The 25,215-nt window shown below is 47.2% G+C and overlaps 1 protein-coding gene across 1 annotated transcript in view; it reads right to left on the bottom strand.

Annotated features, from left to right (window-relative positions):
* Positions 1 to 2,655: 2,655 nt before the first annotated feature.
* The window catches only part of LOC149449821 (vomeronasal type-2 receptor 26-like), a 42,995-nt gene continuing 20,435 nt past the window's right edge, over positions 2,656 to 25,215 (bottom strand). Inside the window, exon 7 of the mRNA XM_089692716.1 lies at positions 2,656 to 3,560. Within this exon, the coding sequence (XP_089548842.1) occupies positions 2,656 to 3,560 (905 nt within the window). The remainder of the gene's footprint in view (positions 3,561 to 25,215) is intronic.

Below are 25,215 nucleotides of genomic sequence, written 5' to 3'. Positions count from 1 at the left end.
GCTAAAGTTCCATAGGTTCAAGGGAGGTTTCCTACCGGGGTCGTTCGGCTGCAGGAGGCAAATAAGAATATAAATAAAAAGAGAAAAAAAAAAAGGGGGAAAGGAGATGGGGAAGGAAAGTGAAGGGGAAGACCGCATCATATTCTGGTCCCCACAACTCCTCCCTCTCTAAATGGCCCACACAAGGGATAAATATACAATGTACCCAAGAGTGGGAAATATGATCACAGTACAGTATAGTATTAAGGCCGTCTATTGTATGTATTTCCTGTATTGCTGAGTAGTTAGGCTCCATGCACACCGGGTGTTTTGGTAACGCTGGTAATGTTAGCTGCATAAAGTCATATTAAAAACAAGAGTTTTTCAGCTTTTTTTAGCATTCTTGCAGTAGCCTTTAGCAGCGGTTTCCTGTGTTTTTCTGCATTTGCATTTTTAGCATTTTTTTACCTAAAAAAAAACATGCAAAAACACCAGTTTGCGGCCTTTTACTGAGATTTACCTTGTTTTGACGCATTTTTCAGCATTAGAGCATTTTTACAGCTAAAAAACTCCTCTAGAAACCGATTAGTAAAAATTATTTTAGAATACACAATAGCAAACTGCATTTGTTAATATAGTCAAATACATCTACATACTATATACACGGCTCAGATAAAGTAAAGGAACACTTTTACAACACATCAGATCTCAGTGGGGAAAAATCTCCTGCTGGATATCTGTACTGATATGGACTGGGTAAAGTGTTAGGAACATAAGGATGCCCCATCATTTGCTGGAAATGGAAATTATCAACCTACAGAGGACTCAATTTCTAATGGCAGTCAGGGTGCCATTGTCTAGCCTGTAGAGGTCTGTGCGTCCCTCCATGGATATGCCTCCCCAGACTATCACTGACCCACCACCAAAACAGTCATGCTGAACCATGTTACAGGCAGCATAATGTTTTTCACGGCTTCTCCAGACCTTTCCATGTCTGTCACATGTGCCCAGGGTGAACCTGTTCTCATCTGTGAAAAGCACAGGGCACCAGTGGTGGACCTGCCAATTCTGGTGTTCAATGGCAAATGTCAATCGAGCTCTATGGTGCCGGGCAGTGAACACAGGGCCAATTAGAATTTGTCGGACCTTCAGGGCACCCTCATGAAGTCTGTTTCTGATTGTTTGGTCAGAGACATTCACACCAGTGGCCTGCTGGAGGTCATTTTGTAGGGCTCTGGCAGGGCTCATCCTGTTCCTCCTTGCACAAAGGAGCAGATACCGGTCCTGCTGATGGGTTAAGGACCTTCTACGGCCCTATCCAACTCTCCTAGAGTAACTGCCTGTCTCTTAGAATCTCCTCCATGCTCTTGAGACTGTGCTGGGAGACACAGCAAACCTTCTAGCAATGCCACGTATTGATGTGCCATCCTGTAGGAGTTGTGCTGCCTGTGCAACCTCTGTAGGGTCCAGGTATCACCACATGCTACCAGTAGTGACACCGACCCTAGCCAAATGGGAAACTATTGAAAAACAGTCAGAAAAGATTAGGGGAAAAAATGTCAGTGGCCTCCACCTGTAAAAACCATTCCTGTTTTCAGGGTCATCTCATTGTTGCCCATCAAGTGCACCTGTTGTTCCTTTCATTAACACCAAAGCAACTGAAACTGATTACCAACCGCCTCTGCTACATAACTACTAACCAAATCAATATCCCAGGAGTTTCATTGACTTGATGCTAGACTCAGATTAAAAAGTGTTCCTTTATTTTTTTTTGAGCAGTGTATTTAAAACATTCTTTCACTAAAACATATATTACAAACAGATTATAAAAGGACATGTTTAATATTTTCTTGTGTGGAAAGTCATAAGTGAAATCTCTCTTTTGAAGACCTACGGGTGGGACTGATACCTGATACTTGAGGATGCTTTGGATACTTCCCCCAACCACCCATCTGGTCACTGTGGCTCCTCCCCTCAATAAGTAACTATTGTGCTCTGTAGCGGTGTTTTTCAACCTTCTTTAGTCAGGGCACCCTTTGAAAATTTGCACAATCTTGAGGCACAAATTGCAAAATGTAAATAACTAAACTAACAGTTTCAGAGAACACAGCAACATCTGCACATGTGGGGCACTCGACGTCAAAGATGATTTATTCTTTCAGAGCAAATACACCTTTGCACACTGGTACTGGCTAGTATTCCATTGTTTCTCTTCTCCCTCAGCTTCTCTTTCTCACTTAGCTAATGTCCCCAGAGCTGACAGAGAGGGGCAGAAGAGGGACAAGCATGGATGCTGTGCAGGGACTCCATGTCCTTCTTATCAACTGATGACATCATTGGTTGTTTATATTGTCGGCGGCTAGAATGTTGGGCACCCTCGATGAAAAAGGCTGTTCTGTAGTGATGTGGCTGCCAGTAAGAGGAACCTCTAAACGCAAGGTTTTGAACAAATTCAAGGTGTCGGATATCAGAGATGTTCATAGCTTTTCAAGACAGCAATAAATAAATGCATGGTCCTTTGGAAAAGCCTGAAATATGAAAATTTAACAGTGGCCATTCTCAATACACTGAGAAAATAAAATTTGCATTGTTATAGATGAAATTGCAACATTAACAAAGTAATCATATATATATATATATATATATATATATATATATAGACACTAAAAATATACATTATCCTCTGTTTTCAAGCAAACCTGTTTTTGTATTCAGGTCAGGTCTGAACAGAATTATGTAACATTTTTGGAAAAATATACATCCAAGAAGTCCAATACTTGATGCCATTATAGCAAAAATCTCCACAGCCACCATGTCTTTCCCTTTAGTGCTCAGATAGGCCGGGATCATGGCAATCCAGACACTGCAGAACACCAGCATGCTGAAGGTGATGTACTTGGCCTCATTAAAACTGTCCGGTAATGTCCTGGCTAAAAAAGCTATAATGAAGCTCACAGCTGCCAGAAGCCCCATATATCCCAGGACAGAGTAGAAGCCGATAACTGAACCCTCATTACACTGAATGATGATCTTTCCCTGATAAGAGTGAGTGTCCTGATCCTGGAAGGGAGGAGAAATAGACAACCAAGTGACACAGATTATGACTTGAACAAGTGAGAACACACAGATTATAAAATTGGGCAGTTTGGCTCCCATCCATTTCTTCCAGGGACTTCCAGGTTTGGTGGCTTTAAAAGCAATACACACCATGATACTTTTGGCAAGTAGAGAAGAGACGGCAACTGAGAAGATGACACCAAAAGAGGTTACACGCAGCATGCAGGTTACATCTACTGGACGGCCGAGGAACAAGAAGACACAGAGAAAGTTCAGCATGATGGAGACCAGGAGAAGATAGCTCAGGTTCTGGTTATTAGCTTTAACAATGGGGGTGTCCTGGTAATGTACAAATATCCCCAATATTATACCAGTCAGAAGACAACAGAGGATGGAGACAGATGAAAATACTGCAACAATTGTATCCTCAGTGTAGGAGAGGAATTCCACCAATTTTGGAACACACCGATCCTTCTTCTCATTTGGCCATTCATCATCAGGACATTTCATGCAGTTTTCACTGTCTGCAGGAAGATCAATACCAATACAATGAGCATCTGTGTCAAAGTTTCTAAGAAAATAAACACATATACTGTTTTAGCTCGCAGCTAGCAATCTGATTTCCATCAGTTCATTGTGGGAGAGTAATTAGTATTTATATATTAGAGTTACGTTGTATTATAAATTAAGAGATTGATCTTTAGCTTTATTGTTTCTCTGGTTCTATAGTTATCATGTAACATAAAAATAGGGTTGCTGGACTTCCTTGTATGTAGAGACTGGCTATGGCCAGTAGTAAAATATGAAAACGTGATTGATGCTTTTAAGGGATTGAAGAATGTAGAGGAAATTTGTTATAAGCAGAAAAAGTAATAAAGGTCAAGTTTTAATTTAAGATGTATTTAAACCTGATAATGAAATTCCCTTATCTGCTACCTTTTGGTCTCCTCAAAATATCATTAAAAGAGAAGTGTGGGCTTGCTTTTTTTCTTTAAAACCATACTTACCTATGTGGATGCAGCATTGGTCCGAAGCTACATCTGTCCACCACCAGCTCCAAGTGTGAGAACTCAGCGATCACATGATCACCGATCGTTGAGTTCTCACAGCTGCTCTGAGCATTGTCAGTCACCGCTGTTTGCTCGGTCCCCCCCCCCAATAACTGGAGCGCTGGGCTATGGAGGAGTGGGAGAAGCTGGTTATGGCTCTCAGTGCTTTGCTGAGAGGCTGAGCCAGGTGTCACTCCAGACTCTGGGGTGGATCACGACTTTAAATTTGGGATCTTTCCCCAGTCTGGACCGGCCAAGTGGTTTCAGCCGACAGTTGGTTTCAGCCCACTGTCAGCTGAAGACTGGTGAAAGGAGTGCAGAACAAACTGCACTCCTGTGATCCACATGAGAAGTACAGCCAAAAGAGCTTTGGGTGTACTTTTCTTCTAAACAGCATTTTGGTATATGATCTGATCAATAAGTGCAAACAATACCCATCAATCATGCCAGACATATAGATGTGTCCTGCGCACACGTCCTGTCTAACCTCAAAAAGTCTAATTAGCCCTCCTAGTTTTTATCATAAGACTGTAGAAGGTTTGGTCTCTGTTGTGAAGAAGTCCACAAAAATGCTTTGTGTTGTCAGCCCATGACAGGACTTAGAATCTGAGGGCTTTTCTGTCAGATCAACAGGAACTTTACTATACTTATATATGGAGCTAAAACATTGAGGAAAGTGCATGTATTGCACAGAGGTACTGCTTTTCTACATACACTTTAAGAATTCAATGTATCAAATTTTGGGAACAAATGTAATGTTATCATCTATTGACTTTGGAACCAATGTTATGAAATGAATATTATAATTACCCTGTAGGATGTTATATAGAGCAGTAAAATAAGTGCAATTTCTGTATTGAATATTACTCCATGTATTCAGATTTATAAATTGTAACTTTACAAATTTGTAAATTGTATATATAATTTATTATTATTATTCTAATATTATTATATAGTATTTATATAGCGCCAAAGGGTATGCTCAGCGCTGTACAGTAGCAGAGGGGACAGAACATGAGACAAGACAGCAACAATACAACACACGAGGGGTTTGAGGGCCCTGCTTTTTCGAGCTTACAATCTAGGAGGGAGGGGAAGGTGGTACAGGAGGAGATGGCTGTGGGGGATGGAGTGGTGGGAGGAGTGGAGGAGGTTAATTGTTAGGTGAGGTCAGGTGTTAGGTGAGGGTGGGGTAGGCTTCTCTGAAGAGGAGGGTTTTCAGGGTGCGCCTGAAGGTGAGGAGGGTAGGTGACAGTCTGATGGATTGGGGGAGGGAGTTCCAGAGGATGAGGGAAGTCCTAGAGAAGTCCTGCAATTGGGCGTGGGAGGAGGAGACCAGGGAGCTAGACAGTAGGAGGTCCTGTGAGGAGCGGAGGGCACGGGTAGGGTAGTATTTGGGTATCAGGTCAGTCATGTAGTTTGGGGTGGCGTTGTGAATGGCTTTGTAGGTCAGAGTTAGCAGTTTGAATTTGATGCATTGGGCAATCGGGAGCCAATGAAGAGATTGGCAGAGGGGGGTGGCAGATGTGGAGCGGTTGGTGAGGTGGATGAGTCTAGCCGTGGAGTTTAGGATCGACTGGAGTGGGGATAGCGTTCGTTTGAGCCAGTGAGAAGGGAATTGCAATAGTCCAGGTGTGAGATGATGAGGGAGTGTACGAGTTGTTTGGTGGTGTCTGGGGTGAGGAATGTGCGTATCTTGGAAATGTTGCGGAGGTGGAGCCTGAAAGATCTAGATAGCAGTTGGATGTGGGGTAGGAAGGAGAGGTGGGAGTCCAGGGTGACACCCAAGACTTTGGCGTGTGGGGTGGGAGAGATGGTGGAGCTGTTAGTAGTGATGGAGAGGATGGGGGGGGGCGGAGTGGGGGGAAGATCAGGAGCTGGATTTTGGATAGGTTACGTTTGAGGAAATAGAGTGACATCCAGTCTGATATGTCGTTTAGGAGGTGGGCGATGCGGGCAGAGAGTGAGGGGGTGAGGTGGGGGGTGGAGAGGTAAATTTGGGTGTTGTCGGCATAGAGGTGGTAATTGAAGCCGTGAATAAGTTTGCCAAGGGAGGAGGTATAGATGGAGAAGAGGAGGGGCCCAAAGACAGAGCCTTGGGGGACCCCGACAGAGAGGGGGAGGAAGGTGGCAGTGTTGTAGGTGACGCTGAAGGAGCGTTGGGAAAGGTAGGAGGAGAACCAGGAGAGAGCAGCATCCCTGATGCCAAGGGACTGCAGTTTGGCTAGAGGGAGAGGGTGGTGAACAGTGTTGAAAGCCGCAGAGAGGTTGAGGAGCAGGAGGATAGAATAGTGGACATTGGCTCTGGCGGTTAGGAGGTCGTTGGTGATTTTAAGTAGGGCGGTTTCGGTGGAGTGCAGGGGACGGAAGCCAGACTGTAGGGGGTCAAGGAGGTTGTTATCAGTGAGGTGGGCGTTTAGGCGATTGTAGGCCAGGCGCTCAAGGAGCTTGGAAGTAAAAGCCAGGAGGGAGATGGGTCTAAGGTTGTTAAGGTTAGTGGGGTCAAGGGAGGATTTTTTGAGTATGGGGGTGATGTGTGAGTGCTTTAGAGGGGAGGGGAAGGTGCAGGTGGAGAGGGAGAGATTGAAGATGTGGGTGAGGGAGCTAATGATGGAGGGGGGGGGGTGACTGGAGGAGCTGTGAGGGGATAGGGTCCAGGAGGCAGGTGGTGAGGCGGGCTTAAGTGAAGACCTTAGAGACCTCCTCAGAGGTAGTTGGGCTGTAGGAGCGGAGTGTTGGGGAGGTGATGGTGTGCGGGGCATTAGGTATAGTGGGGGGTAGTGCGGCTATGAGGTCAGGGGAGGGGAGGGTGGAGGGGTTGGAGGAGGGCGGGAGTCTGGGTGGAGAGGTGGATTGTGAGTTGACAATGTCCTTACGGATTGCGTCAATCTTGTTTTGGAAGTATACAAATGGTATGCAGCGCTAAATAGTATATCAACGGGGGCGCATGCGCGACCAGGGACGATGGCGGCTGTGTAAACCCTGAGCTCCGCTCATCCCCGGCCAGCACGGACTCACCCGCCACGCGCCACTGCCTTCCTTCAGCTCCGGGTGAGTCATACACCCTCTGCACCCGGCACGGCACCAGAACGAGCCCTCTATGGGGAAGATAGGGCGCTGGAAGCCCCCCTCCCCGCAGCCACAGGATCCGCGGCCGTCACCGCTCCGGCGGTTCTTATCCAGGCCGCAATCCCCGGCCTCTGGCATGTCCAGGAACCCAGGGAGCGATCCCGGACCCCCGGTGGTCACGGAGGGTACTGCACCCTCAAGCATTACAGCTCCTCTGCCTGCCTCTGCCCTGCTCCAGCCCCAGATGGAGGATCCTGATCCCCAGAATATAACTGGGGGGGCAATAGTTCACCCTGCCTCAGGGAATCAACACCCCTCCACCCAGATTTCCCAGCAGGCTGTCACATCATCATCTCTCCCAATTTCAGCGCTAGATGATAAATTGCAAATATTCTTACGCAATATCACCGCATCCATTTCCACTGAAATTGGAAAACTGGCGTTGGATCTCAGAGGGGAAATAGCGCAGATTGGTGACCGCATGGATAAATTGGAAACTGAGTTTGATGATTTGGTGCAATACGTTCATGTTCTGGAAGAGGACAACGCGTATTTGAAACATTCCATGTCCCAAATGCAGCTTCAACAAGAGGATTTGGAAAACAGGGAACGGCGCCAAAATATCCGTATACGCGGTATGTCCGAATCTATTGATGATGCACAACTACACCGTCACCTATTATCCTTTTTCACCGCAACTGCTCCCTTGGTTCCAGAAGCTGATTGGCGTATGGACAGGGCTCATCGCTCCTTGGGCCCAAAACCTGTTGAAGGCACCAGACCTCGCGACGTCATTGTTCGCTTCCATTTTTTTCAAAGCAAGGAAGCCTTATTATCAGCAGTTCGCCACAAGCCATCTCTGGAATTTAAAGGTGACAGACTCCAACTCTTCTGCGATCTGTCCCCGATTACCCTGGCCAAGCGGCGAGCTCTGAAGCCGATCACCTCACACCTTCAGCAACACCGTGTCCTTTATCGGTGGGGGTTACCCTTCAGGCTGATCGTAACTAGGGACAATACTCAAGTTGTGCTCCGTGATCTTCATTAGGCGGATTCTTTTTTTAAGCGCCTGGGACTTCCACCTTTGTCAGATGATGTGACCCCTCTGCCACCCACTCCAGCTCGTCCATCTGCCACCCCCAACAAGATCTGGACTCCAGTCCGCAGAGGCCGGAAGAGGCTCTCACGTACCCCACGTCCACGACATCCTCGGACAACTGATCCGCCTGTCTGATGACTCCCTGGGGTGCTTCTCCGTTGTGACTTCGGTGCCGATCCTTCCCTCCTGGTTTATACATGTTTTTTTCCACAGGTTTTTCATTTCTGGCCGGCCGAACCATTGTTGGGTGTTTTTTTTTTTTTTTTCACTTTTGTTTTTTCTGGCCGGGTTTGGCGATCTCCCTGATGTCTTGGTTGTCGTGTTGCTCCCGATTTTGTCTAGCCATAGGCCTAGGCGACTTGGGCCAAATTGTTGCTCCCAAGTTTATATCCTTGCGGATACTTATGTCAACTACTGTGTTTGTTCTTTCTTGTGTTAGTGTAATGTTTTTTGTTCTCCATTCTTTTACATCGATGGTATATTATTCATTTCTCATGCTAATACATGTGCTTATTTTATTATTATTTTATAATGGCTTTGAGGTTTTTGTCATATAATGTCAAGGGTCTCAATTCCATTCAAAAACGTTGGATGGCTTTGCGGGAATTTCGATCCTCAGGAGCAGACATTATTTTTGTCCAGGAGAACCATTTCAAATCAACTGGCTCCTTCCGTTTTGCCTCGAAATTTTTTTCCCAAGCCTATTTGGCCTTTGATCCTTCCGGAAAGGCTGGGGTGGCAATTTTGATTAGGTCACACTGCTCCCTTTGGGTTGTTTCCTCCAGGGTTGACCAACACGGTCGCTTTATTATTTTGGAATGTATGCTTGGTGACACTCCCCTTGTTTTGTTGAATCTATACGCCCCAAATTCGGGTCAATTGCAATTTCTTTCACAAACACTCGCCAACTTAGATTCCTTTCCCATTTCGCATGTGATTGTTGGGGGCGATTTCAATTTGTTTTTTTCCCCCCATAAAGGCAGGAAAGTTCTTTTCGAGTCCACACCCTCGAAGCGGCAATGCTCCTCTTCAAAATCTTTCCGTAGACTGATAAGGGAGCATCGTCTCTTCGATGCCTGGCGGATTAAACACCCCCTCCATAAACAATTTACTTTCTACTCCACCCCTCACCATAGTTTTTCCCGCCTAGATCATTTTTTTATCTCTGCCCCACTTCTTCCACTCCTGGTCGCCTCTGAAATCAACCCAATTACCTGGTCTGACCATGCCTCTCTGACTTTAAACCTTTTTTTCCCTCCTATTATACCCAAACCATGTCATTGGCGCCTTAATGAGACCTTTCTTTCTACAGAACATCTTAGGGATGAACTGTCACGGGGACTTGATACCTATTTCACCCACAATGTTGGCTCCGTAGCTTCTTCCTCAACCCTATGGGAGGCTCATAAGGCGGTATTTCGAGGACTCTGTATTTCTATGGGTTCTCGTTTAAAAAAATCCTCAGCGAGTGCTAGGGCTTCTCTCATCCATCAACTATCTTTGGCAGAACGAGAGTTGTTGGCCAAGCCGTCCATTTCTGGGCTCCGGAAGGTAACATCTCTACGTGACCGCATTAAAACTCTTGACTCTAGTAAGTCTGCGCAATCCCTCTTATGGGTTAAGCAAAAATTTTACGAATTTTCCAACAAACCCCATCGTATGTTAGTCAATCGACACAAAGCTCAGTCTCCTTCCACGATGCCTGATCTTTTAATCCAACCGAATGGAAGCCCTACCTATGATCCTCAGGTCATGGCATCCCTTTTTGGCTCATACTATTAGAATCTTTATAACTGTTTGACCCCGGACCTTCACCCGCCCCTCACACAGTTATCTTTTGATAATTTTTTTTGACCCCCTGTCACTTCCGAGTCTTTCACCTTCAGACATTGCCACCCTTAACGCTGATATTACGCCAGAGAAATTGTTTGACACAATTAAACATCTTCCCTCTCGTAAAGCCCCAGGACCGGACGGATTGCCCTACTCCTACTATAAATCTTTTATTGGTATCCTGGCTCCTCATCTCCTCTCCTTTTATCGAGATCTTTTCAAGGGGGTCACACCCCAGACTGAATTCTCCCGAGTATATATCTCGGTTATCCCCAAACCCGATAAAGATCACTCTATAGTAGACAACTACCGACCCATTCAAATAGATAAGTCCAAAAGAGAATCTACCCTCTTTAAACAAATAGTCTACCTATATGTGCAACAACAAAATTTTCCCCATATAATTATATGCGTAAACTAACACAAAATCATAAAGTCCAGTGTCTCAGTGATCCAAACCAAATCATAAAAGTCCAGTGTCTCAGTGATCCAAACCAAATCATAAAGTCCAGTGTCTCAGTGATCCAAACCAAATCATAAAAGTCCAGTGTCTCAGTGATCCAAACCAAATCATAAAGTCCAGTGTCTCAGTGATCCAAACCAAATCATAAAAGTCCAGTGTCTCGATAAAAAATAATAGAACTAAAAAAAAATTGTATTTCTTGCAGTGTTGATCGTAAAAAAACCTCAAAAATAAAGAAACTCACAATAGTGCATTACCATAATATAATCAGAAAAAAAAAAAAAAAAATATATATATATATATATATATATATATACGCATACATGCACACACAAATGTGTATCATAAAATTGTGCAACTTATAAGTGATATAAAATAGTGAAACACTTGTGAAAACCTTCCAAAAAAGGTAATAAAACACTCGTGCTCAAAAAATTGTAAAATCCTGAAGTGATCCACTCAGTGAGATTACTACCCACACGTGACACTTCTAGTGAATAAGGCCAATATACCCTTACCAACAGTAGAAATAACCCACGCCTTGATCATATATTATGTAGAAATCCTCCAAAGGAACTTTATCCTCCTCTCCTCCTTCACTTTTTGTTAGGGTAATGTTAAACTGTCATCCACATTCATAGGTCTATGAAGCATAACGTACCTCCATATGTATTCAGAGTAATATCATTTTAATGAATCTGCTTGCATATTGAATTAAAAATAAGCGGTTTGGAAAAACCCCACTCTGTGGGGATTACCAGGCAGTTCCCACAGTTTCCCAGGCAGTTCACACACGAGTATCCAGCGATTCCCCAACAAAGATGGCCGCTGTGACACTTCCGGTTCCTGCTCCTTGCGTATGACGTCACTTCCTCTTGACGCGTTTCGTCCCATCCGGGACTTAATCATAAGAGAGAGACAGTTAGGAGTCGAGACACTGGACTTTTATGATTTGGTTTGGATCACTGAGACACTGGACTTTATGATTTTGTGTTAGTTTACGCATATAATTATATGGGGAAACTTTTGTTGTTGCACATATAGGTAGACTATTTGTTTAAAGAGGGTAGATTTTCTTTTGGACTTATCTATTTGAGTTTAAGCTTTCAGGGGTTGAAAGTTTTTTCCAATTTTGAATTAGTATAGGTGTAAGGGTGTTTTTGGATATCATTTTCACATTGTATTTATAACTACCGCCCCATTGCCCTACTTAACTCCGATTACAAGATTTTCACTAAAATCTTGGCCAACCGACTGTCTGGAATTATTTCCAAACTCATACATAGGGACCAAGTGGGCTTTGTACCTGCCAGACATGCTGCAGATAATACCAGGAGATCTATTGATCTGGTTGACTTGATTAACCGATCCTCCACTCCCGCTATATTATTAAGTTTAGAATCTCAAAAAGCTTTTGACCGTTTAAGTTGGCCTTACATGTTCATGGTCTTGGAAAGATATGGTTTCAGGGGTCCATTTGTAGCAGCCTTGAAGGCCCTTTATTCTTCCCCCTTTTCGCAGGTCAGATTAGCCTCTTTTTTTTCACTCCCCTTTCAGATGTCAAATGGTACACGTCAGGGTTGCCCACTCTCTCCTTTACTGTTCATTCTTTGTCTGGAACCATTAGCCATCGCCATAAGGTCGAATCCGGATATTCGCGGGATACGATCCCATAACCATGAATACAAATTATCGCTGTTTGCTGATGACATCCTCCTCACGCTTGCGAGTCCCCATACCTCCCTACCTATTTTGCATAAGACCTTGAAACAATTTGGGGCCATATCTGGCTACAAAGTTAACACGTCTAAAACTGAGGCACTCCCGATACATGTCCCTTCTGGCGTTTTATCCTCGCTTCAGGAAGCCTTTCCCTACCGGTGGTGCACCCACTCTCTAAAATATTTAGGTACTAATCTGATTTCCTCTTACCAATCCATATACGAGGCCAATTTCCCCCCATTATTTATAGCAATTTCTCGTTCTCTGAAACACTGGGATGCCCTGCCCATTTCTTTTCTCGGACGCATTAATGTACTAAAAATGACCGTATTACCCAAACTGTTATACCTGTTTGCGACTCTCCCCGTTCCCGTTCCTATGTCCAAACTTCACTCCCTCCAGAAATCTTTCCTGCATTTTATTTGGCACAACAAGCGGCACAGGATTGCACGTTCTGTTTTGCTTTCTCCGCGTTCTAGGGGGGGCTTGGGGGCACCGGATATAATAACATACTACTATGCAACTCATCTTCGTTTTCTCATGTCATGGTCTACTCACTATCCTCCCAACATGTGGGCTGAAATCGAATCTTTACAATTGTCTCCGGCTCATCCATTGTCAGGAATGGACTGGCCAGCAATGGTGGGACTCACCTGCCTTTTGATCTGCAGTACCAGGGCTGGCCAGCGGGTGCTCCCAGCAATCAGAGACTCAACTTTGCAGCCAGCTAACACCTGGAACTGATTATGCTGGGGTATTTAAGGGATGGACAGACCCGCAGACTCTGCCTTGGTGTTGTGTTTTTCCTGGGCCCTGCATCCTGCATCCTGCATCCTGCATCCTGTCCCTGTCCCTGTTCCTGTCGCTGACCCGGCTTGATTCTGACCTCTGCTGACTTCTCCTGTTCTGATCCCTGGCTTGTGACCCCGACCATTCTCTGCCTACCCCCTGTACTTACCTGCCTGTTAGTTGCTGTACCCTGCTCGTGACCTGACTATTCTCCACTTGCTCCCCCTGTACCTACCTGCCCGCACGATATTGACCCGGCCTGCCTGACGACGCTTGCACTGTATGTACTGTTAGCTGTGGGTGGTTTGGTTTGTTTGCACTGCGTTTATGTTTGTATGGTTAGTGTCAATAAATTACATTGTTTATAACATATCTGAAGCCTGCGTTTCCCTGCGTCAGTCACATACCTCTGGTCATACCCGGGAGCCCTGACATTACACCAAGGCCAATCCTGACCAGAAGTGGCTGCACAGGGAAGCCATCTTGGCTTGTTGCTGGGAAGGATGGATCTGATGAGGTTGTGTATTTATATCTGCTAGTGTTTGATGACAGGGAGTATGCTTATCAAACTCTGAAGGAGTATCCCCGGGATGAACTGCTAGAATGTATACGGCTCGCTCATGTTCTAGTAGATCAGGGCACAGAGTTCTCTGAGGTGCAGCCATTGATTGAGGTTTGTGCTGAGTTGGTTTCGTCTGGTTCCCCCGAATGCAGGGATGAATTTTTGCCACCATTTAGTGCAGACCAGGTAGAGTCCCTGGTATGGTTATTAGAGGATGATGTGGGTTACTTTCTGGAGCGTTATTCCACATGTTCACCACAGGTACTCAGAGATTGTATAAACGCAGTGAACTCTTTGGTCAGACAGGCTTTGTGTAAGCTCAGCTTTGTTCAACCCATACTGCAGACATGGACAGACTTGTTGCACCCAGCCTCAGTCAGCTTACAAAGACCCAGTCCTGCTTCTAACCTATTTCCTCAAAGCTCTACTCCTGTATTCCCAACAGCACCTCCAGTTACAGCCCAGTATACTTGGCTATCTACCACATGTCAGTACCCTGTTCCCACTCGCTGCACCTATCCTGCCTTTAACCCTGTAAAAAAGCCCTCTGTAGCAACTGCTCCCTCTCCTGTTCCATCCTCCAGCTCTTCTCTGTCTCCAGCTGCTCCATTCGTTTGCAGACCTGTGTTTACTTGCAGTGCTCCAGTAGTTAAAACCAGAAAAAAGCGAAAATTCTTTCCAACCAATACCATCCTGCCAGTATCCAAACCGGTGAACCTGCCTTCCGTGGTTCAGCCTGAAGCCTCTACTCAGCCTGATGCCTGTACTCAGCCTGAAGCCTCTACTCAGCCTGAAGCCCCTACTCAGCCTGAAGCCTCTACTCAGCCTGAAGCCTCTACTCAGCCTGAAGCCTCTACTCAGCCTGAAGCCTCTCCTCAGCCTGAAGCCTCTACTCAGCCTGAAGCCTCTCCTCAGCCTGAAGCCTCTACTCAGCCTGAAGCCTCTACTCAGCCTGATGCCTTTACTCAGCCTGATGCCTCTACCCAGCATGATGAACTGATCCAGCCTGACGATCCTATTAGGCCTGGTGACCTGATGCCCGCTGCCGAGCCAGACAATCCGGTACCTGATGACCTGGTGCCCGCTGTCATACCTGGTGACCCGATACCTGCGGTCGAGCCAGACAATCCGGTACCTGATGACCCGGTGCCCGCTGTCGTGCCAATTGACTCAGAGCCCGCTGTCGTACCTGGTGACTCGGTGCCCACTGCCTTGCCAGATGACGCGGTGCCCGCTGGCGAGCCAAATGACCTGATGCCTGGTGACCCAGTGCCTGCTGTCATACCTGGTGACCCGATGCCCGCTGTCGAGCCAGACGATCCAATGCCTGGTGACCCGGTGCCCACTGCCTTGCCAGATGACGCGGTGCCCACTGGCAAGCCAAATGACCTGATGCCTGGTGACCCAGGGCCCGCTGTCATACAAGGTGACCCGACGCCCGCTGTCGAGCCAGACAATCTGGTACCTGATGACCCGGTGCCCGCTGTCGTGCCAATTGACTCAGAGCCCACTGTCGTGCCTGTTGACTCGGAGCCCACTGCCTTGCCAGATGACGCGGTGCCCGCTGTCGAGCCAAATGACCTGATGCCTGGTGACCCGATGCCCGCTGTCCAGCCAGACGATCCAATATCTGACCCAGTGCCAGCGGTCATGCCAGTTGACTCGGAGCCCACTGTCGTGCCTGGTGACTCGGTGCCCGCCGCTTCGCCTGGGGGCCCGAGACCTGTCGCTCCACCTGGGGGTCCGGCGCCCGCCGCTCCGCCTGAGGGCCCGAGACCTGTCGCTCCATCTGGGGGTCCGGCGCCCGCCGCTCCGCCTGGGGGCCCGAGACCTGTCGCTCCGCCTGGGGGCCCGAGACCTGTCGCTCCACCTGGGGGTCCGGCGCCCGCCGCTCCGCCTGAGGGCCCGAGACCTGTCGCTCCACCTGGGGGTCCGGCGCCCGCCGCTCTGCCTGAGGGCCCGAGACCTGTCGCTCCATCTGGGGGTCCGGCGCCCGCCGCTCCGCCTGGGGGCCCGAGACCTGTCGCTCCGCCTGGGGGCCCGAGACCTGTCGCTCCACCTGGGGGTCCGGCACCCGCCGCTCCGCCTGAGGGCCCGAGACCTGTCGCTCCACCTGGGGGTCCGGCGCCCGCCGCTCCGCCTGAGGGCCCGAGACCTGTCGCTCCACCTGGGGGTCCGGGGCCCGCCGCTCCGCCTGGGGGCCCGAGACCTGTCGCTCCGCCTGGGGGCCCGAGACCTGTCGCTCCACCTGGGGGTCCGGCGCCCGCCGCTCCGCCTGAGGGCCCGAGACCTGTCGCTCCACCTGGGGGTCCGGCGCCCGCCGCTCCGCCTGAGGGCCCGAGACCTGTCGCTCCATCTGGGGGTCCGGCGCCCGCCGCTCCGCCTGGGGGCCCGATGCCTGTTGCCCCGCCTGGGGGCCCGATGCCTGTTGCCCCGCCTGGGGGCCCGATGCCTGTTGCCCCGCCTGGGGGCCCGACGCCTGTCGCCCCGCCTGGGGGCCCGACGCCTGTCGCCCCGCCTGGGGGCCCGACGCCTGTCGCCCCGCCCGGGGGCCCGACGCCTGTCGCCCCGCCCGGGGGCCCGACGCCTGCTGCTCCGCCCGGGGGCCCGGTGCCTGCTGCTCCGCCCGGGGGCCCGCTGCCTGCTGCTCCGCCCGAGGGCCCACTGCCTGCTGCCCCGCCTGGGGGCCCGGTGCCTGCTGCCCCGCCTGGGGGCCCGATGCCTGCTGCCCCGCCTGGGGGCCCGGTGCCTGCTGCCCCGCCTGGTGGCCCGCTGCCTGCTGCTTCGCCTGGTAATCCGATGTGCCTCTGTCCGGAGTCCGGCCCGATGTGCCTCTGTCCGGAGTCCGGCCCGATGTGCCTCTGCCCGGAGTCCGGCCCGATGTGCCTCTGCCCGGAGTCCGGCCCGATGTGCCTCTGCCCGGAGTCCGGCCCGATGTGCCTCTGCCCGGAGTCCGGCCCGATGTGCCTCTGCCCGGAGTCCGGCCCGATGTGCCTCTGCCCGGAGTCCGGCCCGATGTGCCTCTGCCCGGAGTCCGGCCCGATGTGCCTCTGCCCGGAGTCCTGCCCGATGTGCCTCTGCCCGGAGTCCTGCCCGATGTGCCTCTGCCCGGAGTCCAGCCCGATGTGCCTCTGCCCGGAGTCCAGCCCGATGTGCCTCTGCCCGGTGTGCCTTTGCCCAATGTGCCTCTGCCCGGTGTGCCTCTGCCCGGAGTCCTGCCCGGTGTGCCAGTCTTTGATATCCCGCCAGTTACCAGACCCGGGCGGTGGAACATTTTTCCCAGCTAGGACTGTTTGGAGCGTCCTGAGGCCGCTCCTTGAGGGGGGGGTACTGTCAGGAATGGACTGGCCAGCAATGGTGGGACTCACCTGCCTTTTGATCTGCAGTACCAGGGCTGGCCAGCGGGTGCTCCCAGCAATCAGAGACTCAACTTTGCAGCCAGCTAACACCTGGAACTGATTATACTGGGGTATTTAAGGGATGGACAGACCCGCAGACTCTGCCTTGGTGTTGTGTTTTTCCTGGGCCCTGTATCTTGTTCCTGCATCCTGTCCCTGTCCCTGTTCCTGTCTTGTTGCTGACCCGGCTTGATTCTGACCTCTGCTGACTTCTCCTGTTCTGATCCCTGGCTTGTGACCCCGACCATTCTCTGCCTACCCCCTGTACTTACCTGCCTGTTAGTTGCTATACCCTGCTCGTGACCTGACTATTCTCCGCTTGCTCCCCCTGTACCTACCTGCCCGCACGATATTGACCCGGCCTGCCTGACGATGCTTGCACTGTATGTACTGTTATCTGTGGGTGCTTTGGTTTGTTTGCACTGCGTTTATGTTTGTATTGTTAGTGTCAATAAATTACATTGTTTATAACATATCTGAAGTCTGCGTTTCCCTGTGTCAGTCACACACCTCTGGTCATACTCGGGAGCCCTGACATCCATGCTCCCTCCTTTGGTCGACCTCAACAGTGGATGTCTCTTCTTTTCGCCACCTATTCCTTGGTCCCATGCACTTTTCTCTGACTGTTTGGCAGAAATGTAAGGCTAAATTTACACTGGCCTCTGATTGCTCCCCACTGACAAATATCCTCCATAACCCTAATCTTCCAGATAATATGGCCATGTCCCGGATGTCTCGTTGGGTAGTAGCTAACCTTTTTCAATTGCGTCACTTGGTACACCCGGTGACTCGTAAGTTACACTCATTCCCAGATCTCCAGAAAAAAGCTCTTCTACCTTCTCAACACCTATATATTTACCTTCAAATACGCCACTTCTCTTCTACCTTATCACCCTCATTAACCCTGGGGAAGCCTACTTCCTTTGAACGTTTATGTATGCAGGGTCCCCACCAAAGGGGTATTATTTCTAACACATATAAATTACTTCTAGATGCCCCCTCCTTATCCAATGACACTCACCTTTACATGCGTAGGTGGTTTCAATTTGTACAATGTGATATTGATCTATTAACGTGAAAGAAAATTTGGGAAAATGCATCTAGATCTTCTATTTGTGTGGTTTTTAAGGAAAATATATACAAGCTCATGATGTTATGGTACAAAACACCTGAAGTTCTTCATGCTTATAATCTGAATGCTTCTCCTGCCTGCTGGCGCTGTGGTGGAGACCTGGGTTCTCTCTATCATATCTTTTGGACATGCAGCTCCATTACTCCTTTCTGGAAAGATGTTCTCTCCCTGTTACAATCACTAATGCGTACCTCTCTCCCACTTGATCCACTACATTTTTTGCTTGGTCTACCATTTCCGGGTTTACCTAAACCATCCGGAAAACTTGCTGTACATGTTCTGACCGCGGCTAGGAGAAGCATTCCTATGTGTTGGTTGTCTTCTACCCCTCCTTCAATGTCGATTCTGTGCAAACTTATTGCTGATGTTAGACAGATGGAATACTTGACTGCACTACATAATTGTTCGTTTGCTGTGTTTGAGATGATTTGGCTCCCATGGGATACCTTCATTTCCTCTATGCCGGCCCAAAATGTAAGGTCCTGATAACCTTCACACTGTTATTTTATGTTTTTGTTGGTCCTGTCCTTACGCAGTTTTGCCATCGATGTAACTTTCTGTTTTGCTTGTTTTCTTTTCTTATCCTTTTTTTTTTCTTAAACATACTGTTTGTATATTTTTGAAAATCAATAAAAATTGTTATTCCAAATAGTATATCAACCATCAATGTAAAGATGGATAAGACAGTAAATCCTCAATCACAATATGAATAGTTCCATATAAATGAAGATATAAATGTACAAATGTAATTGAATAGATTCATTACATTTGTACATTTATATCTTCATTTATATGGAACTATTCATATTGTGATTGAGGATTTACTGTCTTATCCATCTTTACATTGATGGTTGATATACTATTTAGCGCTGCATACCATTTGTATATTTTGTTTTTTTGGTGTTGAGGATTGCCTTGTGTGCTAGCTGCTGTCTTGAGATTTGCGCTCACTTACCCTGTTCCAGTTTGTTTGTTTTGGAAGTGATTGGCAATCTCTTGGGCGGTGAGTGAGGTGCTGGGTGGAGGTGGGGGGCAGAGAGCAGGGATTTAAAAATGCAGAAGAGGCAGCTAGGACAGGTGGAGAGGGTGTTGATAAGGGTTATGAAATAGGCTTGCTTGGCGGCGTGGAGGGAGGTGGTGTAGGCGAGGTAGGCAGCTTTGTAGAGGGAGAACGCGCGAGGGGATCTGGTTTTGCGCCAGAAGCGCTCCAGCGCGTGACTGAGTCGTTTGAGGCATTTCGTGTGGTCATTTTGCCAGGGTTGAAGTGGTCGGGGTATAATGCTATGTGTGGTTAAGGGTGCCAGGGAGTCAAGGGCAGCTGACAGTGAGTCGTTGTATGCAGTAGTGGCCAGGTCAGGGCATGACAGAGGGAGGATACTGTCATTGATCTATGAGATACCTTGAAAGTGAGACTGCCCCCTCTTGTCTATTGGTTTGGTTATGGTTGAGGATTTAGAATATAGGATTATATGAGATGGTTGAGAAGCATTACAACCCCCCACATTAATATGAATACTTGGTTTTAATATTATTGCACTAATCATTTGCGTCTGTAGTAAACATATATGCTGGGATTCCCTTTCAGGTTTTCTTATAAGGTGGGCTAACCACTGGAGAGAGGTGGGTGGTGAACCATTTCTCCTTCCAGAGACACTTTTATTATGTTAGTGTGCCAGTCATACTCAAACTTCTCTTGGTGACACCCATGTGACATGAGACACCCCCGACACTGGTTTGTTGTGGGTGACTGATGTCTACAAGCTGGTGTTTGCCCACTAAACCTGTCTGGTCAGTTTACCACCCTCACTTCCCTTGCAGAGGGGGCACACACCAGACTTCCTCTGACACAGCCAGCTGAGTCCTGCAAAACCTTCCAGGTTTTGGCACATTGGTCTCTTTCCCCAACACCTGCTACTCCAACACCCACCTGGACCCACCATGGACTTCTGCAATATTCAATGTCTGATAAGTATGGTATGACTTCATTGTTGTAGACATGGGTACTACTGCACTGTCTGTGATGTGTGATGGCAGCTACTTTGACCTTGGGCTTTTTTTGTGGATATTTTTTATTGCATTTAAACAACAAAGATATACAATATATTGCCATAAGTATCGGGAAACCCCTGCAAATCATTGGATTCAGGTGTTCCAATCACCTCCATGGCCACAGGTAAATAAAATCAAGCCCCTAGGCATGGAGACTGCTTCTACAAACATTTGTGGAAGAATGGGTCGCTCTCAGGAGCTCAGTGAATTTAAGCGTGGTCCCGTGATAGGTGGCCACCTGTGCAATAAGTCCATCCATTAAATTTCCTTGCTGCTAAATATTCCACGCTCAACTGTTAGTGGTATTATAACAAAGTGGAAGCAACTGGGAACAACAGCAACTCAGCCATAAAGTGATAGGCCACGTAAAATAACAGAGCAGAGTCAGCGCATGCTGGGACACAATGTACGCAGAAGTTGTCAACTGTCTGCAGAGTCAATAGCTAAAGACCTCCAAACTTCATTTGGCCTTCAGATATGCACATCAACAGTGTGTAGAGAGCTTCATGGAATGGTGTTTAATGGCAGAGCAGCTGCATCCAAGCCTCACAACACCAAGTGCAATGCAAAGCATCGGATGCAGTGGTGTAAAGCACGCCGCCACTGGAGAGCAGTGGACATGTGTTCTCTGGAGTGACATATCATGCTTCTCTGTCTGGCAATCTGATGGACGTGTCTGGTTTTGCTGGTTGCCAGAAGAACAGTACTTGCCTGACTACATTGTGCTAAGTGTAAAGTTTGGTGGAGGGGGGATTATGATATGGGGTTATCTTTCAGGGGTTGGGCTTGGCCCCTTAGTTTCAGTGAAAGGAACACTTAAGGCATCAACATACCAAGACATTTTGGACAATTTCATGCTCCTAACTTTGTATTAACAGTTTGGGGGTAGCCCCTTCCTGCCCCACCATGACTGTGCACTAGTGCACAAAAAAAGGTTCATAAAGACATGGATGAGTGAGTTTGGGGTGGAGGAACTTGACTGGCCTGTACAAAGTCCTGACCTCAACCTGATAGAACACCTGTTGGATGAATTAGAGTGGAGACTGTGAGCCAGGCCTTCACATCTGACATCAGTGTCTGACCTCACAAATGCGCTTCTGGAAGAATGGTCAAACCTTCCCATAGACACCCTCCTAAACCTTGTGGACAGTCTTCCCAGAAGAGTTGAAGCTGTTATAGCTACAAAGGGCGGGCCAACTCAGTATTGAACCCTACAGACTAAGACTGGGATGCCCTTAAAGTTCATGTGTGTGTAAAAGCAGGCCGACCAATACTTTTGGCAATATAGTGTATAATCTGACAACTTGCTGAAGTTCAAATTGAGCATCAGAATGGGGAAGAAAGGGGATTTAAGTGACTTTGAATGTGGCATGGTTGTTGGTGCCAGACAGGCTGGTCTGAGTATTTAAAAAATGGCTGATCTACTGGGATTTTTACACACAACCATCTCTAGGGTTTACAGAGAATGGTCTGAGAAAAAAAATCCAGTGAGTGGCAGTTGTGTGGACAAAAATGCCTTATTATAAACCTAATAAATGCTGCGCTACATTCAAAAATAAAAGTGAATGTGGAATCCAATGACATAAATCAATATAGTGACAATAAAAAACCATATAAATGCTGCGCTACATTCAAACTAATTAAAGTGAATGTGGAATTAAATAACTCAAATAAAATAATAACAATAATAATAAATATAATAAAAAAGTGCTTAGTGATAACACAAAAATGATGGCAAAACACAAACTTAAATCAATACGCATGTGCATAAAAATGCACATACATGTATAACATCACACGTGCAAATTGTGAAGTGAAGTTACATCTAAATAATACACGCAAACTCAAAGTCCAATAATGGAATATTAAGGTGAAAAAAGTCCAATATGGAATATTAAAGGTGAAAAAAATTTGATTTTGGTAAATTGTGTTTCCAATATGCTGTAAGGTGACCACAGGTGAAACAAAACGTGCAGGTATCTGGGTGTAGATAACTTGTGAATCCAACCACCTTCTGGATTAGCCTCTCACCTCAACTCTTCGACCCTTGCGGGTCACAGAGCAGTATGGATCCCTCTCACAGATCCTCCAGGCACCAAGGCACTCCAAAACCCCTTCTCAGGATACAATATTCCCACTCAGCTCTTCTCCAAGTGTAGATGAAATATCACTGCACGTCAGTAGCTGCTGCAGTCCTAAAAGCGCCTCCTAAACCTTGTGGACAGTCTTCCCAGAAGAGTTGAAGCTGTTATAGCTACAAAGGGCGGGCCAACTCAGTATTGAACCCTACAGACTAAGACTGGGATGCCCTTAAAGTTCATGTGTGTGTAAAAGCAGGCCGACCAATACTTTTGGCAATATAGTGTATAATCTGACAACTTGCTGAAGTTCAAATTGAGCATCAGAATGGGGAAGAAAGGGGATTTAAGTGACTTTGAATGTGGCATGGTTGTTGGTGCCAGACAGGCTGGTCTGAGTATTTAAAAAATGGCTGATCTACTGGGATTTTTACACACAACCATCTCTAGGGTTTACAGAGAATGGTCTGAGAAAAAAAATCCAGTGAGTGGCAGTTGTGTGGACAAAAATGCCTTATTGATGTCAGAGGCCAGAGGAGAATGGGCAGACTGGTTGCAGCAACATTCAGATGGTAGGGTCGGAATTTGGCGTAAACATCATGAAAGCATGGATCCATCCTGCCTTGTATCAATGGTTCAGGCTGGTGGTGTAATGGTGGGGGGGAGATTTTTAGGCTCTAGCAAAGTGTACCTAATAAGGTGGCCGGTGAGTGTATTTGGCACTATTCATCGGTGTAAAAACTATCACAGAGCACTGACACATTACTGGAGGAATCTTTTATTGTGGACTATTCTATGGATATAAGACTTTGATTCATTCTGATTCATTTTATTCAATTTTTTTTCACCTAAATAGAGGGTAAGGTAGCATTGTTGCCCATGGTGGGGGGAGGGGTTACACTGAATGCATTGAGGTGTTGTAACACTTTATAACAGCAGCTTCCTTTATCATCTGTGTTTTTATGTGAGTTGTATTGTTGGCTTACATAGGCAGTGCGGGTTATTTTATGATATCATGTTAGATATATGGATTGATGTGGAGTTACATTTCTGGGTCTCTACTCCACGCAGGAAGCTTGGAAGGAGGAAAGCTTGGGACTTCACCGGCCCTCTTAGAGAGGGTCACTTGTTAGGCAGGGAAGGAGCAGCACAGCTAGGAGGCCTGGTAGCAGCCACCATCATCAACACAGAAGGGCTGAGTGAGTAGACCTTCACCCTCTGGGCCAGATAGGGGAAGGAGAACTCTGGTGGGAAACCAGATTACCAACTACCCAAGACTGTCTTACTTTAAAGTGACAGGCACTGGATCCCCTGCTCAGGGATTCCCCCAGAACAGCTGGATAAGGAGTATCTAGGGTCTGGGGTGGTACAAGCGGGATGCTGTAAAGACTTGTATAGTTCCAGGAAGCTGTCCTCAGTTCAACTGGGCATCCCGTACATCCTAACCCTATCCCAGTTAAAATCCCCTAATGAAGGCTCAGGGACTGGTTAATGTCTCCTGGATGCAAGTCTGACTGAGGAAATGTGTGTTGCCTGGCTGTACAGGACTATAGGGGGACCCAAAAACTTCAGAAGCTCCTAGGTAGGCAGTGTTACATTTTTCTTTGTAAATGCCAGGCTGGTTGCAGTAGCTTTATATACATTGTATATACATATATATAATATACATTGTACAGAAGCATTGCTTCACAGGCAGTTTAGGGTTCCCCAGGCTCGGTATTTAAGGGAATTTTGCATTTTTTAATATTGTTTTAAAAGCATGTTTAAAATCACTCTTTCCTACCAAATACAAATTTTTTAACTTTTTTTTTTTTTTGCTTAGTTACATTTCTCAGGGAGTACCCAGCAGCACCCCTCATGCCACTTACTTCACAAACCTTTGTCTATTAACCTAGAAAATGGCCACGACCGACTTCTAAGGTTTAGCTCCCATTGATTTCAATAGGAGTAAACTTTGGCATCCCAACTTAGGTAAAGTTGCAGAGTGCACAATGGACTGAACCCAAGTGGGTATGGCTCATCGTTACTTGAGAAATTGAGAATTTTAATAGAAATTGTGACAGAATTTCAGATTCGGCACCAGAACTTTAACCATGTTCTTAGATCCTGCCCCAAACTGAACTTAGGTACGTTCATCCCTATCCACATAAATCCATCGCCAATCACATCATTGCACACAGTCCACCGACATGATCCATTTCCAATGACTGCTCGCCAAGAATGATGTGTTTGAAAAGTGCAAAAAATACCTTTTGATTCCGCAGGAAATAAGGAGCTGTCCTATCCCAGTGTTATCTCAACCCTCCCAGTTCTTATCTAAGATTACAGAACAATTGCTCTCTATATTTAAAAGATGGGGAGGGATTTGGTTGTTCAGTAAAGTAGCAGTAGCAAAAGATGATTGGGCAGAGCTGACACCATTTATTTTTATTTCGGTTTACAAACTCCTGAGAAAATGAGCTTACCTTGTAGTAATGTACTGCATATTTTTTTTTACCTTCATACACTTTAACTGCTTTCCCCCCACCCTATAGTAGAACTACTGCTACAGGATGGCAGGGCTGCACAAAATCAGTATATATACGTGATTTGCATTTCCAGGTAGGGGGCGCACACGTGCCACCCTACCCACGCCACCATTAGTGGGTAGGGATGTCAATCACCAGAGATTCCCCGATGGCACCCAGCGATCGCCAAGTATCACTGACAAGGGACAGACCTGTGTGTAAACAACACTGGTCTCTCTCCTGCCAGCAAGGACATGCTGCTTTGTATTAGTCTGCACAGCATGTCTCCCTAGTAAAACACACACAGCACATCATGTAAAACACACACAGCACACAGTTAACCCTTTGATCGCCCTAGATGTTAACCCCTTCCTGCCCAGTGTCATTAGTATAGTGTCAGTGCTTTTTATTAGCACTGATAACTGTATT

This window comes from Staurois parvus, unplaced genomic scaffold (genome assembly GCF_062004578.1).
Source record: "Staurois parvus isolate SC_StPar_1 unplaced genomic scaffold, SC_StPar_1.0 ptg000602l, whole genome shotgun sequence".
Taxonomy (NCBI): Eukaryota; Metazoa; Chordata; class Amphibia; order Anura; family Ranidae; genus Staurois; species Staurois parvus.
This window is presented reverse-complemented; position numbering and strand designations above follow the sequence as displayed.